Source organism: Alternaria postmessia, assembly GCF_024291825.1.
Source record: "Alternaria postmessia strain BMP 2775 chromosome Unknown scaffold_3, whole genome shotgun sequence".
NCBI classification, from domain to species: Eukaryota; Fungi; Ascomycota; class Dothideomycetes; order Pleosporales; family Pleosporaceae; genus Alternaria; species Alternaria postmessia.
In genome coordinates this window covers 738868-758962 of record NW_026260076.1, presented here as the reverse complement: position 1 = coordinate 758962, position 20095 = coordinate 738868, and the positions used below count along the sequence as shown (strand labels likewise).

At 50.7% G+C, this 20095-nt stretch overlaps 4 protein-coding genes across 4 annotated transcripts; 2 read left to right on the top strand and 2 right to left on the bottom strand.

The window, feature by feature from the left end:
- Positions 1-3726: 3726 nt before the first annotated feature.
- J4E82_001021 (uncharacterized protein) lies at positions 3727-4200 on the top strand (the record flags this gene model as incomplete). Its single annotated transcript, XM_051727339.1, has 3 exons — positions 3727-3732; positions 3782-3894; positions 3948-4200. The coding sequence occupies 3 exons, from the start codon at positions 3727-3729 to the stop codon at positions 4198-4200; spliced, it is 372 nt and encodes a 123-aa protein (XP_051593146.1).
- A 2203-nt stretch (positions 4201-6403) lies between these two features.
- Positions 6404-7441, bottom strand: J4E82_001020 (uncharacterized protein; the record flags this gene model as incomplete). Its single annotated transcript, XM_051727338.1, has 1 exon — positions 6404-7441. One exon carries the CDS (start codon positions 7439-7441, stop codon positions 6404-6406), a length of 1038 nt encoding a protein of 345 aa, XP_051593145.1.
- A 3331-nt stretch (positions 7442-10772) lies between these two features.
- J4E82_001019 (uncharacterized protein) lies at positions 10773-11970 on the bottom strand (the record flags this gene model as incomplete). The annotated part of the gene is made up of 2 exons (XM_051727337.1): positions 10773-11471; positions 11521-11970. 2 exons carry the CDS (start codon positions 11968-11970, stop codon positions 10773-10775), a joined length of 1149 nt encoding a protein of 382 aa, XP_051593144.1.
- Positions 11971-17221: 5251 nt separating this feature from the next.
- Positions 17222-19781, top strand: J4E82_001018 (uncharacterized protein; the record flags this gene model as incomplete). The annotated part of the gene is made up of 2 exons (XM_051727336.1): positions 17222-17225; positions 17275-19781. 2 exons carry the CDS (start codon positions 17222-17224, stop codon positions 19779-19781), a joined length of 2511 nt encoding a protein of 836 aa, XP_051593143.1.
- Positions 19782-20095: the final 314 nt, after the last annotated feature.

Sequence of the window (20095 nt, the reverse complement as noted above, 5' to 3'; positions counted from 1 at the left end):
TCAATTCCGGCTTCTGCTCTTCGAGGCGTGAAGCACGTGGTTGTACCTAGTACGGATGAATGCTCGGTGAGATGGCGTTACCTAGGTCATAGATGCGGTCGGAAGTCCAATCACACATGGCTAGAGCAATGTGCTAGAGAAGCGTTGGCGAAGACTTCCCCGTACCTGGGTCTTCTGGCCAGAAGCTAGACGAAAAGCCTCGTGTTCCGTCCTAGGGTACAAATGCCCTCTTGGGCCAAGTTTGGGCCGACTTCAAATAATTGCTTGATGATATTTGAAAAAGTGTCAGGAACAAGCTTGATGAAGGGGCACTACAATAGTATCAAGACAGACGGCGTCCTCTAAAGGTTGACAAAGACAATGGTGTCGGTAGTTTCAGACTCGACGCTATATCACTATGTAGTCTGGTCAAGGTGTATTCGAGTATCCAGCCTTGGTGAAGTGAAGATCTCGGGTAGTGTTTTCTTATGTAGATACTGAGTGGGGGCGCAGTCAAAGAAGCATATACCTGCCGAGTCGATTACTTCGCTCTACGAGAGTAATCTATCCGTTTCTGATACAACGTGGAAAGAATAAGCGCGTCGACATGACTTTCTCTACCATGCGCATGGCGTGGCTCGTTGGTGGCGCTATGCACTCTAATGCGCGTGCGGGAAGAGTGTTCCTGCCCAGCTGCGTGACTATTGACCCTGGTGGTAGCCGCTTGGCTATGTTGGTCTTAACCTCCGGGCGTCCTGAGGGTCTCACACGAAGCGGACATTGGCAAACTTAAAAACTACGTCACACACGACTATGCTTAATGGTCTAAACACACTGCATTTTTCTCAAGGCGGATCCTGGCCAGGCGCTTCGACGCGGCAACACATCCAGCAAGCTTTGAAGGCTATCGGTCCGATTAGATATTACCACTCCGGCTTGGGTCAAGAGGAGTGTGCTGCATAGATTCTACGTGTCCCTAGCGAAATACCAGCAAGCGTCCATGTTAGATTGAGATCATACAGCATGCTAAGCCATGGAGGCCTGGAACTTCGTTGGAAGTTGATTCGAGGACGATCTGCCGCACGTCACTGCACCAGTGAGCATGCAAAGTGATGATCGGCAGGCGTGATCTAACCGTACCTATGTTTACACCAAGAAAAAGGGTCCGATTCCACATACCAACCTTGATCGTGCATACGGCGCATTGGGAGGCGACTGGCGCAGAGCAAACTACTCTCACGATCGCGACTTGTACGAAACGAAAAGACGATGACATAGGATCATGGGGTCACCTACCCGCGTTCGGTTTCGCATGCCTTTGCCAGCATCTCGTAGGAGCGGCCGTTCTAGCCTAGTCCAACAGTGCCGTCCGCTAACCCGATTTCCCCGCGGTCGTCGCTGTGTGGTGCGCTAAAACACTAGATCCAGCTGCATCCGAAAGCTGGTGTTTAGATGGGCGACGCTTTTGAAACTTCGTCCCAGCTCTATGTGCGTGTCAGCAGTTCCGCATAGGAGTTCGCCGGGCACTAATGAACCTCAGGCTCAGTGCTCTAGTAGAGGATATACAAAGTTAATGCCCGATATGCATTGCGGATCTTTCATGTGAATTTTGCAGAAGCAAATCCTTCCCTCCACCACCTTACTCCGACATAGCTCCTTTTGTTGATAACTCCGCCCTGAGATATGCTCGCATTCATGCCGGCACAATCATCGAATTCGTCTCCGGGTACGTCGGCAGTATGACCAGCTCTTGATCCCCACTAATATACACCTCAGGATTGAACTACTGGTATGGCAGTGGCAGCTTGCCTGACACCTTAGAAGGACTTCCGCAAGGTAGCGCAAATCCCCGCTTGATGCGTCGTGCCTCGGAGGCTGTTGGACAAGCTCAAGGGATCCAAATGTGAGTATGTCAGTTTTTGCAGAATATCCCCACCATCATATACACGACAGCAATCGATTCCCTTCTCTGGACCGGTTAGGACACATCTCGCGCCCACCTGGCGCCCTACCACGATTCGTCAAATTACTCAACCAACGCCCGGAGCGTGACAGATGGCCTTTCAGTACGACGAGCGATGGCGTTTCCTCAGGCCTGCGGACGGCTCCAGTCCACATCATCGATCACAAAGACAGAGCATGTATCGAAGTACCGGTACGATCCGGATATGCCAAGAAATATACGGGAATCGTGAGAGATTGCCCAAGAAGTAGTCTTCCCAGGAAAGGATCGGCATTTCGTCTTACGTCCGCCCGTGGCTGTGCGTTTCGGCAAGTTCTACTGGCGACGGAGAATAAGTCCTCCATTCAGAGTCTCCTGATTATCATGGCGGTAATTTGAGAGACCTGCCCGTTGCGGCGTCAGGATGACCCGTGCATTGCTACCCATCCAAGGGTTTCTTCGGCACTGCTCTCCGGGTTGCCAGATTTGGGCTGCGGGCGCGGGGTCCAAAGCACCATCGAAGGCGCGCATATCGATGCGTGTTTACGCAACAAGATGCGCAGACCGAATGCGCAACCACCAGGATGCATCCAGACCTGAAACTGCAATTTCAGAACTTCGACCTGGATTTCGCTAACAATTCATTAGCCAGGAGCCCTCTGAATGGGACGAAAGTCAAGTGCCCCTCCACCTCGATACCAACCAAACGAATCTAGTGATTCGTCCACTGGCAGCGTCCGCCGCTGCAAATCACAAAGCCCCGCTGGCACCCAAGCAGGGACTTGGGGGCGCCCTTGCAAACGCTCGAGGACAGCACCAGTCTCCGATTGCTGGTACCTATGCGTTACGAACCCCTCGCGGCAAGATCACATCTATAGCATGTGAGAGTTGCAGAAAACGCAAATCCAAGGTACATATCCACTTTATCGATCTTGAGATGAGTAGACTAACATGTGGTTCAGTGTGATGGTGTGAGGCCCAAGTGCAACACCTGTCAATCAAAAAACCTCACCTGTGTCTACGATGTGGCAGAAGATGGTAAAACAACAACTCAACTGAGGGCTCACGTCAGGCGACTGGCCAAGGAGTTGGACGATATGAAGTCCGTTGTGTCGCTGCTGGCAATGGCACCGGATCGCGCGTCGGCAGCGAATTGGGCGTCCGAGCTTGAGAAGAATGGATTTGCACATCATTCAGCCGAAGAAGTCAAGAAGGCGCTTTCGGTAGGTATGTTTCCGGCTACGGCTGGGATGCCGCTGAGCGAGAAGCAGGAGTCTTTGGGTCCGACACCAGCACTCCCAGATGCCGATTCGTTCGGGACTCCAAACAGCAGCGAGCCGTTTACTGGCCATACGCATCCTATGGGGGGCTCATCTTACGGCAGTTCCTCTCGAGAAGAAAGGTGAGAATGATCAGTCAAAATGTCTACAAACGACAGCTGACAGTACTTACGCAGAGAACAAAGCCAGTCCTCACTGGCTTATTCGCATGACAACGCCGTTGATGTTGCCGTGCCCGCGAACCCATCCCCACTCAGCCTCGAGGCTGCGGCGAACGCATTGAACAAGTTCGGGTTCGATTGTGCGTTTTACCGGAGGACGAAACGAGATCTACTTGCGAATGGGTGGAGTGAGGTACAGATATTTGGAAGGTCTGAGATCGATGTGGACACTCTTTTACTGGGTTTCCTGGATCCGCAGGATGCGCAGCCAGTCTCGACATGGTGTTCCAGAACAGTAAATAAGCTGCTTCCGGCGTCTCCTCTTCCTGTTAGACTGGCGTCCACATGGCTTTTGACCAAACTGATGCGGGTAAGTCCATCGTTCCCGTGGCGCCGAGTCGTAGCTAATGCATCTACAGTATCTCATTTGGCCAAGTGTCGAGAATATGAATGCCAATCCGGAATGGTTGATGCCACCAGTAGGGAAGCAGGAGACTTCTCCATATGATTTGCTCATTGATCTGGTTCCTTGGTATGTTTCCAGACTCTTTCTTTGATGAAGGCTTCCTACTAACAGTTCTACAGGCCTCAACTTCGCCAGCTACTATATCAACATCCCCAGGAATATCCAGTTGCCCATATTGTCGGCCTCATCGGTGTTACGTGGCCATATGCGGACGATGCGTGCCATTACTGGGATATTGAATCAGGGTACACCCGCATGACGCCGCTATTTGAGAGTACCATCGCCGATTTGAGCAACTGGACAGTCGACCCAAAGGTTCTTGAGATTATGCCTCAACTAGAGGGGCACATTCCAGTAAAGCCGGTAGCATAATATTGTCGTAGAGTTTCGGGCCGTTCGGGTTGTAATTCCGGAGTTTGGTTCAACGTGGGGATTTCTCGGCAAGACCTGTTTTCGCATTTTGTGGTCATGATCGGTGTGTCTATCGTTTAGTTTTAGGCGTTGGTCATCTAACGGGGCGGCTGTCAGTGAAAACCGCATTTGAGGGATCAGTTCCAATGATCGACGATCCTAGAGTAAGTTCTGGGTACAATAATTGACGGAGGTAAAAGGACGACAAAATAAAAATGTAACATACTTCAATACTTGCAAGAAAGTGCAAGCTTGGCTGAAAAGAACCAGACGCGTTCTAGGCAGCGCGAGGCTATTCATATAACAGTCGTTCAAGTCCGCGGAAACAATCCAGCCCCGAACTCCACTACCAGCCTTCAGCTATGTGGCTCTCGTAGCTCTACCGTATCCACTTTGATGATTGTGATGCCAAGGCCAGACCGGATGAATCGTACCGGTGCGGCGATCGGTGGAACGTCTCGACTCTTCACAAAAGCGATCCCGCTAAGAACTTCACCATGGCCAATGATGATCATGATCGAGAACCGACTCGAGTCGTTCGATGTTTTTGGTTGGATAAATTTTAACGCTCGCGGTTGCAGCGCATATCTCGATCTCGTAACTGGCTTTGAGTCAATCTACATCCTCAAGACGATGATTAGTATCCGTACCTGAGAACGACATATCTTGGTTGCAGCTTTGCACCTTGCTGATCCCGGTGATCTAGAGGGCACGCGTGGGGACTTCGGCTTCTGCCGTGGTTAAATGACCCACTCGCGACAGATAGTTCTTTCGGGTGGGCGTCAGGAAGAGGTCCATCCTTTGGTCGGTAAGGGCTTCCAGGGTGTTGTTGTATGAGCTGAGCAGGTGCATCAGTCAGGGAGCGACAGCTCTGGCCTTTTTGTGAAGTTTGCTCTCCGCGGAAGCCGCAATGGCCCGGCCAAGTATCTTCCCGCCCTTATATCCTGACATTGCAACCATTGTCCCACTATGTTCTAGCTTCGACGAGCCAGTCTCTCGGAATCTAGTTGTCCTCAGATGCATTTCTACAGATTTCCGTTGCAACATACCATCCCTACTGTAGAGCTGAAACCGCTCGGTAAACAAAGTGGTGTCGAACCAACTGCCAAGCATACAAATGGAGGCCACGTATTTGGAAGTACCTCGCTACCTCTTTATCGAGGTTTTGTCCACTCCACATGGGTAGGCTGCACGCACACGCGAAACGCTGCCTCTGAGAGGGGTGTAGCGGTTTGAGTATTTCGATACCGACCTCCATATCCGGACTAGTGTGCCTTATGAATGCTAGATGCTTGAGCCACAACCAGATTTTGATCACTTCGCCTGCCAATGAGCATGCGGCGCTCCCGCACCGAGGATCATCCAGCTTTAACGCGGTGGAGGATATCTTTTCAGGCTGACGTACATGCAACCACGAGAAGAGCGGAAATCAAGCGATACCTACCTATGGTGTCACCCGGTAGAGGAGCCGGTGGACAAATTCATATGAACATCTGCATGGAACCTTGGAAACGTCAAAAATAATTCACAATCGCATGTGCTTGCTTATTGCCAACATGCGCAAATCAAATCCCATCTCGCGATACCATCTCCACACCATACGTCAAGTACACTCTATCCTGGTTGTCACAAATAAGATATTCGCGCAAGGGAAGGCATGGTTCCGATTGGCTCCAATTCAGCGTAATTACAATCACCACCACCACCACCACCAACTATGCGATTATCTGGATTCGGACCGAATGTCCCATCAAGCACACGTCGGCCGTCATTCCCGGCACCCCTGTCATGCAAACGGTTGACGTGATCAGATCGCGATGCGTTGGCCACAGCGTCGGCATGTTGGAAAACGCATGGTCTACTGAATGCGTGAGCGAAGAATTATCAACATCCTATTTAATTATCCTACAGCTCAGGTTGCTACCTGGCCTCTTGCACTCTTCATCAAATATGCATCCTGTAAGTGATACGTTTGCAACGGCTCTGATATTACAAAATATGCGGACTGGTTCCGCATTAGACATTACTCATGCTTGGGTCAAACAAAAACTGGGTATCGTATTATGTCGCATAAGCAAGCTGACAAGTTGAAGCATTCAGCATACCAGTGAATGGTCGAGAGCAGGGAAGATGATCTCGGGATCCGCCAAAAGAACATCTCACCTCAGAAGAGATCTTCAGCCATCAAGACGCTGTGTCCGGTTCCTCCACTAACAAAATGTCCACAACTTGCTCGATTACACCGAAGTAGCTCTGTGCCCTTGTCGCCGACCAAGTCAGCTATCCCCGTGATCCATCCACTCCGCCCAGCCGTCTTAATGTCGTAAGTAATCTTACTGTCTATATGGCCGATATGGCCTCCGATAATCTTGTTCACTCTCACTTCGCCCTCGGGGTCAAAAACGCGAATGACCATGGTCGCATTCTTCCTAGCAGCAAGGATACGCGACTGTGCTACGAGACGCGATCGCATCGGCGTAAGGACGACTTCTGTAGGACTTGGATCGAACATCGTAGAGCCGACTACAGAATCTACACGTGATGCCGACGTCGCCCTGTAGGTAAAGGATCCATGCATTTTGGGTGATAATGTAGCAGGCTCCTCTAGCATAATGGAAAACCCGTCTGAAGTGGAGATACGTGACGCAGTCGCAAATTTGGACGTATCGGACGGGAGAAGTGCTGTTGCGAGAGGCTTACAGAGCGATTGGATGACGCCTTGGGGATCGTGAGGTATGCGAATGCGACGGAGCGATGGGAAGGCGTGTGCCTGGATACCTGCCGCAAGCAGAGACGTCGCAAGGCAAGCGATTGGTTCGAGATTCGTAAAAGGGAATGGTCGCGATTCTGGCAGTTCTATGGACGAAGGCGAAACGAACGAAGGCAGAGGAGAAGCCTCAGAGCATAACTCCCAGTGGATAAATCGAAGCGACGGCGATCGAAAACTAGGCTCCGAGCTTCGACACAGTAAGGTGGGAGCGCTTGTTTGAACAAGTGAGAATTCTCTTAGACTTGCAAGGTGTGGAGACAGTATGTCTGCTATGGTGAGAACACTTTCAATGTCCAAGTCTATGAGTGCCAGCTTCTGGATGGAAATTGCCTGCTGAGAGATAGCGAAGCGTTGTATGCTCTTTTCCGTTATGCCGGGGAGATTCTCAAGGCGCAGAGACTCTAGATTAGACGGTATAGCGTTCAGGGCCATGCTGGCAAACGAATTCGCCGCCAGTCCAGATACCACAAGATGACGTATGTAGGGAGAGTTTCGAAAAGTCCCAACAATAGCTCGGAAATTTAGGCTTATCAAAGACCGACCCTGCTCTTGATGCAATACCAGAGTAGATAGCGCGGAATGGATAGAGCTGAGTTCAAGGAAGCGTTCGGTTGGGTCGCATTCGGCAATATATATGCCTCCTAGCCTCTCTTCATCATCGTCTACTCCCGTCTCCATATCTGTATCGGCCAATATCAACACCCGCTCCTTGAGATTTGGTCTTGTTGACAGCGCATGTGACAACCGATCAAATGCCTGCGAGGAGTGGACGTGAAACCCTACCAGGCGTTCTAAGCGTGGACAGGCCATGACCAAAGAAGCTACCAGGTTCGCAATCTCTTCTCGCTCGATGGTTGCATTTTGATAGAGCGACTGGAAGTCAAGCATGTGCAGTTCTCGTACACGTCGAGCTAATCCTGAGTTGTCGCGAAGCGTCCTCCGTAGTAGTTTAAGTCTACTTGTGCCTTTGATCCTGAGCTTCGGGAGCCCAGTGTGTTCTTCATTAGCAAGTACTAGGGCTCTGTAGTACATGGTTGTACTTGCAGCCTTTTCCCATGCACGACTCGTCAAGGAAAGGCTGTGAAGGTCTCGTAAATAGCATGATGAACAAGCTTGGTCGCGGTCTCGATAGATATTTTCAAGTTGCGCAACTATGCAGTTATATACCTCTTTAGGGAGGTTCTTGAAGACTTGCGCAGGAAATCGATATTGGGGTCTTGAGCGTCGTTGTGTTGAGTTCCACTTGGCTCGTTCGAGTTCCCATGGGGTTTTAGTCAGGCGTGGCACATCCCAAGCATCATATGCTACGGTTTGATATGTGCGTAGGATTGAGCTTTCAGTATGGAATGAAGGACCCGCTGGTCGTGTAACTGCCCTTGGAACTGGCACTGATTTGGATGATGTAGAGGTTCGATTGGTGGATTCATTGATGGATCTTGGTCGAGACGGCTCGGATCTAATGATGGTTAGTAAGTTGATATAACACCATGTTAGTGATGAGCCGCCTGTAGTGTTTCAACGTAGTACCATGAAAACACTTCAGGTATCACAGTGGTTTCGCCCTGTTGCCTCCACATTGCATGTGTTAGGGATAAATGGCGTTGCTCAAGCAAACTTACACATCGGTTGGATGCCTCTCCTCCTTATCTTTCCGAGATCTTGATAGGCGAAACATGATGCGATGTCCTGATCAAAACGACGCCGCAGCTACTGAGGACTGAAAAAGAAATGAGCGTAAGTGTCGAGTGTACGGTATTTGGTGTGGTGTCGCATCGGTTGAACCATGAACAGTTTACCCAAGCGCGTGTAAGACGGACCGCAATGTTTCAGCTCTGGGAACACTCATATATTTCCCACACCCCACTTGGATATCGCTCCGCACGGGCATCAACCGAGCATAATGCCGTTAACAAATCATGAACTACCCTGCTCTTAAAGCTGAACGCCGGCATGTTAAATCTGCAGCGGACGAGATCAGCGGCTCAATCAGAAAAATGCATGTACGCCACGAGCGTGTCATGGCGACAACACTAAGGTTCGACAGGTCGATTCCTTCGGCTGTTTTTGGAGATTACGAATCCTGAGCTGGATTGGCAAGGGTTTAGCGCCACCGAAAGCGCAGATATGGGGAATGACAGATTGCGGGACCAGGAACGAGAAGTCTTTTCTTGGTCGTTATTGTTGTGCTATGGTTGTGCAACCTTATGACGGACTTCTACAGCGCACACTCTCAATAAGTCATACAGATAATACTTTTCCCAAGCGCTGAGCAGGTATGGTTGTTGTCTTGAGCCTGAGGCAAACCTTGATGTATTTATGGTGTGGAAGGCTGGGAGAACTGTGAAAGGGTCGAATGAGATCCCGGAACCATCACGGCCCTAGTTGGCGATCCAATCTCTGATCTTCGAATTCCTTTCGCCAATCGAAAGCACGGACATTGCGAAACACTAGGGCCTATCCCAAGCAACTGCATGCGTCCGCTGTTGTGGAGGGCCGAACATTAGCTTTTTGTCGGTTCTTCTGGCAAGATATTCAGCGATAGCAGAATCGTGTACGATACGATGGTAGCACAATTTCTCGCTGGTTTTTGTAGATTGCCAGAGTCATTCCTGCGTTGATGTTTCTATGACGTCCGTGCTATGGAAGGATCAATACCCGCTTCCTTCGAAATTTCGACGGCCCTTCTGGTCGGATCCGACATTGTTTCGCTCGCACAACTGAGCAATATATCTGCGTACAATGGGACCCTTGTCCCTGGTGCCATTCCTGATATCATCCCGTCACAGCTGCAGACAGGTACCCGTATGGTGACACTTCGTATAAGCACTCACATTTGCTTTATCACAGAAAGTGGGGGTTCACGCATCCAGGGGGCAGCCGTGTCGACATCATCGCGCGGGTGAACAGGATCCGGCATTGATACGCGATAGGATTCACGAAACCTAAGTGCTTCCTTGAGCTACCGCCAAAAGTTAAAATTGCCCTATGCAGTAGGCGTTGAATGCAGCACTAAAATGTCGTGAGTGTTTAGCGTTTGAATCCTTGCCGGAGTAGTTCTTTAGCACGGAAACTTGTAAGCTCCGAGCATGCCGAAACTGTTTTAATGGGGCAGCCGGTGCGGTGGCTTGAGCCCTACTTTTTGTGGCACAGTTCGTGAAGGACCAGTTTAGCAGGCACAAAATGCAAGGCCACATGGACGAATTGTCTCGGTTGAATTGCAACCGAAGAAGGTTTTGCGCAAGGTCTCAAGTCATCAGACACCTCCCATGATCTCATCTCTTTTGGCTGGACCGCGTTATGTCGTAGACCTTTGTGCATAGCAGGGAGTTGTCCCTTGTGAACAATGCAGTAGGTGTATTGCAAGACGTCATCATCTCATCAGACAGTTGTGCGATTGGTGTGCTACCGGGTAAGTTTTCCGAGATGAAACAAAGCTATTAATCTTGAGGAGGTGGAGAAAACTGTCACATCAAGCTACGAATCCTAGAAGAACCCAAAGCATCTGCCCACGTTGTTGCAAATGCTGTTGTTGACTATTATCCAATCACTAGTTGGAACAGAACGGCGAGAAGGTCAAATGCACAAATGCACACGTCGTTCTGTAGTTTTCGACAAAAAGCAAAATTTAAATTCATGTCTAACAACGTGACTGGGTGAGCAAATATATCGCTCAGGTATATTACATTACGCTATAACGATCGTTCTTCATATATCATCCCCCTGGATATCATCTACGCGACAGCCCTTGTACAGTATGCTGGGCTTACAAGAAGTAAACAGCAGCGGCACCGAAAAGCGCACCCATGCCAATGGCACCGGTTTGCCTAGGGGCTGCGTTCTCACCGGCACTGGTGGCAGCAGAGTTGGTGGGGTCAGCAGCCTCGGTAGCCTCCTGGTTGATGCTGGTAGTAGGAGTGGGCTGACCACTGGTGTACGGGACGTCGGAAACAGATGAGGCTCCCTCGAACGCAGGCTCACCCTCGTCGGAAGTAGAGTCAGCAACGGTAGCGTTAGAGGGGTTCAAGACTTCATCGATGACGTGAACGACACCGTTGGCAATAAGAATATCGGAGGCGACAACACGAGCGTTGTTCACAAAGATGCCGCCGTCACCGATGGTGATGGTAAGGTCCTCGCCGTTGGCAGTAGTGAGAGTAGTGCCATTCTCAAGAGTAGATGAGTAGCCAATACCGCCCTGTGTGACAACGTGGTAAGTAAGAATGCTGGTAATGTCCTCGGTGCTGAGGTTGCTAAGCGCAGATCCAATGTTCTGGAGAGCCTCGTTGTTGGGGGCGAAAATGGTGATGTCGGGAGTGTCGTTGACGGTGTCAAACAGATTGGTCGCATTGATGGCTCCACGGAGGGAAGAGAGTCCAGCAGCGGAAAGTGTGTCGGCAGTGTTCTCGGGAATAGCCAACACAGTGTCAATGATGTGAATCACACCACCAGTAAAGTTTACATCCTGAGACTATTAGCGGTCGAAATGGGGAGGTAAAGAGAGGATCACATACCGCTGTCGTGACAGTAGAGTTAGTCAAGAGACCACTGTAGAATACTACATTGTCACCGCTGGTTACACCCTCGACAACCTGACCTCCAGTAACGTTGGTGAAAAGAGGGTTGGTCAGCGCGGTAGGGACGAAAGCGCTCGTGTTGGTGATGGCGCTGGAAGGGAATGTGCCATTGAGCACGTGGTATTGCAAAAGGGCAGTGAGAAGCCCTTCGTTAGAGGTAAGTCCCGAAAGTGTCTCATTGTCAATTTTTCCGAAAGCAGAGTTGGAGGGGGCGAGAATAGTGATGTTGGTGAGACCAGCCAATGTCTCCAATACGCCCGCAGGAATGACCGACTGAAGAGTTGAAAGCTCATCCGTGGAGTTCAACGCAGCTGCAAGGTCCGGAACGGTCTCATTTTGAGCCAGCGCGAAGCTCGCAAGGGCAAGTATGGAGAGATGCTTGAGCATGATGATGAGAATTCAAGCTGACGTTACTACGTGATCGATGCTGAGATGGAACGAAAGAAGGTAGTATGAGGTGGATGATTTCCAGATGCTTCACTACAAGAGGGGAAGTTGGGTAATAAGTACTATGGCACCCATGCACATAGCCACAAACGATTTGTCCCGCCAGGTATCAAGTAGGGTTGGCATTGCTCTTCCAAGCACATCTCGAACCAAACGCCACCGGCCAGTTCTGTCCGGAACCCATGTTGACCAATAAGGGGTCTATTCGTAGCACGGTCGTCCAGGGCGAAGCTTGTAGCTCTCAGCGTTGCCCAGTGACAACTGGAAAGAGTTTGCCAAGTGATCGCGCAAGTGGAGCTATGACACAGCTGAAGCTGTAGATGCGACCAATGTATCGTGATCGAATTTGGCTAGCATTCTCCGCATGCATCTCATGTGGCATGGCATGGCATGCCGGCATTGGGGCTGTTGATCACCCATGGATATTTGTTTCTGAAGTATATCCAGCTCTTGCTCTTTGATCTCCTGCCAACGGTGTCATCTGTAGTGGCAGATTCTCTTGGTAGTGCTTGAGGCTTCCTGGCCAGAATCTATAGTTTGTCTGTCAGAGTTCAATTGACAAGGTCAGCGTTGTCTGAACCCAGGACACAGGGCTGAAGTGAAGTACAACAAGCACCTGCGCCGGTCGATCCGACAATGTGTGGGGTAAGCAGCACTAGTACCTTGGCAGACGACACCATCACCCAATCGAGCTCGTCTCGAAGGTCTTGGGCGCGTACCTAAACTCCGTTTCTTGGGCACATACGATGCGTGCATCGAACATTGCTGCAGAAGATCGAGCTGGAGCGATGTGGCTGATGGAGCATTGCGCGTCTTTTTCGACACAGCCTTGGATGTTGTCTTTGTCGAAGACATTAGGGCTGGTACCGACAGAATAGTCGCATCCTCTAACAAGCATCACGCGTGAACAGTATGACTTGTCCCGCCTACACGACGTTCAAGACTGAAGCCAAGAAGCTGTTGTGTTCCAAGGTTTCACTAAGAATATTCACAATGGTACATGACGACATCACCCACGAAAGTGCTTACTTGCTCGTTGCTTGAATTTTCCATCTAGCTACTAGAAAACCATTTCTAATCAACCCGACATTAACCCGACTATATCAACAACAACAAAGAGATCACGGCAGCTTTTCGCCGGCCATCCTGCTCCAAGCCCGAAACATGTATTTTACCCGAACACGGCAGACAACACTGCCACAAGCGCTCCAGGAACGCAACGGGCCAATGCCATCGCTCCTTCTTAAGCGACTCCGTACTCGTCTACACACACCCCTGTACCATTTGCCCTGAACATCGAGCACCAACAAGGCTGTCACTAGACTCAGGTACCCTTTCAGGTTTGTATAGTTCTGACCCTGCTCTGGTAGGTTGACTCGCATAAGCTTACGGCGCGGACCTCCGTACCACTTTTTCTAGGCATCGTGGACTGTGCTGCCAGGAAGCCTTACTTCGGGACAAGGTGATTTATAGAATTTTTCCAATTAGACCTGGTGTCTAGTGCAATATGTATGCCGACTGAGTTGTACCGGTTGAGGCCTTTTTTCATGAATCGCGTGTGGGCTTTGTCAACATTACACTAATGTAGGATAATGCTCCGCTCTTCTTGAGCATCATGCCATAGCCTAGGCAATGGCGACTTATCTTGTACATCGGATTCTCAACCCTAAGGTTCTCGTTCCACTCCTAAGTTCTCCTGCTGTCAATTCTGACCTTTGCAATGTTACGGACCGGCGGAGATCTGGAAATGCCCATATGGAAAAAACGATTGTTCTTGGCCTTCGTTCTGACCATCCCTTCCTAGATTTATAAAGCAATCCTGGCTCCCAACCAACCATCCTAGAAGTAAAACCAGGTCGCTTCTCGCCGTACGAAGTCTGGAAAGATGTGAAGTATTACCGCTCATTAGCTGCTTTCTAGCATTGCACCTCGGCCTTTACTGTATGGTAATATACAGTGCCCAATCAAGGCTTTTCAAAACGCCCCAAAGTCATCTCACCGGTGACGCACGTTATATGCTATCATCGCATCTTTGGCGTGAAGGAATATTGCGAAGCTTCTCCGGGAAGAGCGCCTTACGTAGAGCTCGGAAGTAATAAATCCGGTCCTACATCGCTATCTATTGATCGTAGAGCGTATGTTACATGCATGTTGCTGCACGTCATCCATCTGTTCAAGAGCTCAAAGATGAGCGGTAGAAGGCGAAGGACCGACGTATGGGTAAGTCTAAGCACCATCCTCGTGCCTTGGTTCCAGGTCAACTCGCATCGTAGAAGTTGTATTGATCTAGATTGGCAGGCGCAGACTCGTCTCGTGTGATAAAACTCGACGACTGCATAGGTATATATTCGCTGAACAAATCAGCCATGCTTGCGTCTGGACCGAAACCTAGATTTTGCATAAACTGCGGTCGGGTATCCGATCTAGTTGCGCTGTCTAGCGAAGCCAGTTCGTCGAAGAAGCTTTCTAAATCGCTGGTGGGTTCTGGACACCGAGGGTCGATTTGCGAGTGACTAGGACCGGGAAAGAAGGCATGGTGAGGGGGTGCCGCTGGCTGAGCTATAGGATATGTGTCCGAAAACAGAGTCTGCAATGAAGCTGCAGATGACGTCTGCACATCAGTTGTATGCTGTCTGAGAGGCATGACTGTGCTCTCGAGCACTTGTGTCTGGTGTTGTGCATTGAAGTCAACTATGTTTCTCTCCCGAAGTCTTTCCAGGCGCATGCGATTTACGTCATGCAGAACAAGTCGCGCAGCCTGCCTGTTCGCAACGTCTAGTAGACATCGGATTGTTGGTGGCAGGCATTGGGAAGTTGGATGCTCGAAACATCGATCCAAGACATCCAATAACCGGTGGAAGCTTGCATCGGACGGACTGCAAGCGAATGAGGCGTAATGGTATGTCGCCAAGAGCAGGGCAGCCGGTGGAGTAAGGACGGAGAAACCGTTGTCGGTGCATATGTGAGCTAATTTTGTGGGAAGCATCGCCCTCCACCGTTCAAGACACTCGACAGCGTCCTTGTGAATGTGCCTTGTAGATGGCTGCTCGATACTGATGAGTAGATCAACAAGTTCAATAACACTGTTGAAAATGCTGAGTGAGAGCAACGGCGCTCTTCTTCCTGCATGTGAGGGGTCGAGAAAGCCAGACCAAGGCTGCCACTCTTCCAGGCCGTCTTCGTCAATCGTTCCGAGATGTTCCAAATCGCTCCTTCGAAAATGTGGACGCCGTTTGAGCTGGAGAGCTAGCATGCTGTCGAGTAAGAAACAGCCATAATAAACATGCTTGTGCCTGGGATTGCCCATAAGTGTTAGTTGGTTCACGCTCTCCAAAACCCTCGAAGCACATCCAACAAGCAGCCATGCTTCTCCACTCTGCCCTCGCGCCATGTTGAACACGACCAAATTGAGAAGCGCCTTGATGCAACCCATGTCGAAACGATCCAGTTCGTTTGGTACCAGGGATTTAGCACTCTCATACAGCTTAACAGGCCTTGCTGACGAAGAATTTAGCGGATCGTGATTCGTTGTGCTTACTCCGTATAGTGAGGCTACCGCCAAAACACTCCACAACTCGGCATACAAGCCCGAATCGGGCCGGTTGGATTTGCTGGAGAGTCCTTGTGTAGGGTAGTCGTAGGCGGTCTTCAGGATGTCGTGCTTCTCGCAGATTGGAAGCCAGGATTGAATATTGGCGAAGTAGACCTCCAAGAGCTTCCAGCTGTCTGGCGGCATGGTTGTTGAGATAGTCTCCTCTACTAGTGGTCCAGGCGGTGCTCCTACAAGCTGACCAAGACTTGGAGACTCTATATCGTCCTGTGGGTAGCCAACGTGATCCTGTGTACGGCTAGCATGTGCAGCGAAAGCCTCCTCTACCCCAGAACCCTCATCACTAGTATGAGGTGAAGCTGCCGCCGTCTGTTCATGACGCGAAGTTTCTCCTCCAGATAACAGCCTGTCAACGTCGGTGTAGAATTTTGCTTTCCGCCATCTTCTGTGAAGTTTGTTCGACTCTTTTGAGTCGCCACGACCCAGCAGTAGCGAAGACGGTCCTCCCTGCGCTAGCTTCTCATTGAGGGCAGTTTCGTTTTCGGGATTTTGCTGAAACAGGTACGCAAGTGCTAACTCAAGGGTGCGAATGTAGCCAGGCTGAATGCCCCTTTTCTTAGGGTTGGCTGTGTAAGAGCATTCTCTTGACGTTCCTGAGCAGGTAGAGCACGTTGGTTGTACTCCGTCGCACTTCTCACGAGCGACACGGCATTGGTCACATGCTCGTGAGACTCGAGTCCGTTTAGCAGGCTTCTCTTCCGGTTGAGGTGCGGAACGACGCTTTGCCTGAGCTTGGGCAGGCATGAGCCTGATTCAGACGAAAGGGCGGCAAGTAAGCAAGTACCGAAACTAATCTCGGATGACAAGATTGCCAATGACGTCTCTGCATGGTTCGCGTATTTGTTTTCTGCTATATAATGAGTAAACACGGCAAAGATCGGTAATAGGCACCGCGAACCCACCGTTTGATCCGTTCACCAGCGCCGCGGGGCTTAGCAGCTGCAGGGCTGGAAATGTATCATCTAGAAGCGACAATTGGCCCGCAGATAGGATTCCCGTAGGTCTTTGAGGCTTGTAAAGGAGTGCAAAGCTGTCGTGCGTCCAGGCGAAGTCGGAAAGGCGCCAAAGATGGGGAAGAAGGCTTATCCGGAACTTGCACTGTGCGGTTGCTCATCTCATCACAACCATCATTCGTCAGCACTCAACCACCATCGCGACATGGCGTCGCGTAAACACGATTGTCGCAACTCTTCCAGCTTTTTCCCGTACGCTCCTGGCTGATTGATTGTCACTGTCTGTCTACGACCTTACCATGCATATCCATAGAGGTCGCAGACACACCCGGCTCCGCAGTTTACGCACCTCACCTCTCGCCCTCTGCAGTACAGGAGCTTTGATACAGGCTCAATATCCCGACTTCTAGTGTCAAGATCAAACACCATTGGAACTACAACTTACGTACCCATGGAAGTCTCGACCATGGGTTCTATGGCCGTGGGGAAGCGCGTCTTTGCGACTCTGGGCGAGGACGATGGAGCCACCAGTGACTTCTACCGCCGGCACCACAGCTCAATCCCAGAGCAAGCCACGACATCCAGGACTACTGGACCCCGTCAAAGGCGGAAGATTAGCGAAGACGATATGGGTAGGAACAAGCCCAGTACCTTGTTCGGCCGAATACTGACCAACGACAGCCTCGACAGCATCTAGTACCCGTTCCACCTCTCTCGCTACCCCAACGCCCGTCTCTCCTGCAAGCTATCTTCGCCGTGCATTCAAGGCCGATGCCTCGATTGTGCTCCTTGGCATGCCAGGGACTGGCAAGTCTACCTTGGCCGTCATTGCCTCGATGGCGTGCCGACGGCGCGTCATCGACGTTGACGATGTGTTTCAAGAAACGACGGGGTTTTCCACCGCCAAATACCGCAAGCAGTTCGGTGCGGCCAACTACAATCTGCGACAGGAAGAGCTGCTGAGAACTCTCCTCCTTGAACATGATCACGGTGCGATACTGGTATGCAACGGCGTTTCCCTGGAAAGAAATGGACAAGTCTTACTACAAGACTTTGGTCGAACGCACCCAGTAGTCCATGTCCTGCGCGACCTTGCCAGTCTGCATAGTTACTTGGGAGGACTTGACATGCAAAGACTCAACGACATGCTCGCCTTTACCGCCCCCATGCTTCGGCGTTGCTCTAATTACGAGTTCTACAACATCTCCGAGGTCAAATCACCAAACAACAACACGTCGAATGATCAGCCGGTGGCTCCGGCGTTTCTCACATTGAAGAGAGCGCAGAGGACCTTCCTCAAGTACTTGTCACTTATAACGACTCCGGAGCTTCCGCACGAGTCGGTTGGAGCATCCATTCCACCGTTAGAGCCCGGTTATCCGCTTTCGGACGTTGCGACCGAGCTCCGTAGATATACTTGTGCAGTTCAAGTATCTGTGGATGACATATTGGCTGAAGATGCCGATATCCAAAGCCTTGAGGTTGGAGCAGACGCCTTTGAAATCATCCTTGATCTGAGTCAACAACGCCCTATGACCAATCTCATGGATGACGTTAGCGCTTGTGTATCCAAAGTTCGAAGAAGCACCGTAGTTCCCGTCATATATCATGTGCTACCTACTTCGACCTCTGACGGTAGCAGGACTATCTACCTGGAACACGTACACCATGGGTTACGATTGGTACCTGAGTACGCATCTATCGACCTGTCGCTAGATGCTGCTGCACTTGCCGATGTGATAAACAGTCGTGGTACCACCAAGATCATCGGACATCTGCATGCCGACAAACCATGGGATGATCATTTCTGGGTAACACAGTACGAAAAGGCAGTGCATTTAGGTTGCTCTGTCGTACGACTCACTCGCCCAGCATCTTCCATCGACGACGATGTTTCGGTTCGCAGCTTCAGTAGTCGGATGGAAACGCACGAGGCACAAGTGCCAGTGATTTGCTACAACACAGGGCGAGCTGGTCGCCGCTCGACATGTTTCAACAAATATCTCACGCCTGTTGTTGCTGCCTCGAAAAGAGAGAAGACCAACCAGATGGCGTCAACAGCACAATATCCTTACGACTCCTGGCTCACTGCCAGAGAAGTAACACAAGCCCTTTACAGCTCATTTACATTTGATCCAATGCAAATGTACATCATTGGCGTACGCCTAGGATACAGCGTTTCACCAGCGATGCATAATGTAGCGTACGGCGCGTGCGGCATGCCTCACACTTTCAGTCGCATCGAGAGCCCATCTGTGAACAAACTCCAAGAGCTAGTACGCAAACCAAACTTTGGTGGCTCTATTGTTATACAGCCCTTCAAGATGGAGGTGATGGCGTTGGTAGATTCGCTGAGCCAACACGCGCGAGCGATTGGGGCTGTTAATACTGTGATACCCGTACGTCGAAGAAACGAAGACGGAAGCATTCCCAATGACCTCGAACTCTTCCATGAGCGCAACCAGTCTGGTCCGGTTCAAGCTCTGTATGGAGACAACACGGAGTGGATCGGAATTCGGTCTTGCGTGCGGCGAGGTCTTTCTCCGGCTAATGCAGTGCGTCCGTCGACATGCGGACTAATTATCGGAGCTGGCGGTATGGCGAGGGCAGCTGTCTATGCGCTGTTGCAACTGGGGGTGATGAACATTGTGATCTTCAACAGGACGTACGAAAGAGCCGAGAGTCTTGTCGCGCATTTCTCCCGCCTTACCTCGAGTTCGGCAGATAATACTACGGCGTCAGCCATGTTGCGCCAGAAGCGGCCAAATCTGACGATATTGAGATCGCGCGACGAGGCATGGCCAGAGCACCTCCGGGATCCTACCATAATCGTTTCGTGTATCCCCACTGATCCGATAGATGGAGGTCCTGCAGCTCAATTTACGCTTCCACGGCAGTGGATTCAGAGCCCTACAGGTGGTGTGGTGATGGAAACCGCGTACAAGACACTAAACACGCCCTTGTCGCAGCAAGTACAGGACTGCCCGAAGAAGCTGTGGACATATATGGATGGCCTGGACTTTATCCCGGAACAAGCCTTTGCCCAATTCGAGCTGTTCACAGGCAAAAGAGCGCCGCGAAGGGTCATGCGTGAGGAAGTACTGCGGGCATGGAGGGATGAACAGGGCAATACTGATATAGAAATGGTAAGGAGGAGGCTCAAAGCCATCGACGACCAAGAGCCATGAGGCTTGCATGATGATACGAAATTTAATGTTGAATGACTTTTGTGATGACGATGCGGTAGCAGGGCATGTCAGTGTGAAGGTTGCATGTGAGGCTTGCGATAGACGATTCGGAGCGAGGATCCCTGCGGCGATCTCTCGTGGCGCACGTTCCCAGTGAAAGTCACGACGCGTCGGATGACAACAACTGCACAAGCTAATGCGCCAACCTCTGCGACCACGTCAGAACATAGAACAGCCCCGCATATATTCCGACTCGACGCCGAACAGACTACTATGCTCTATCACGACGGCAGCGAGGCACGGAAATGACAACG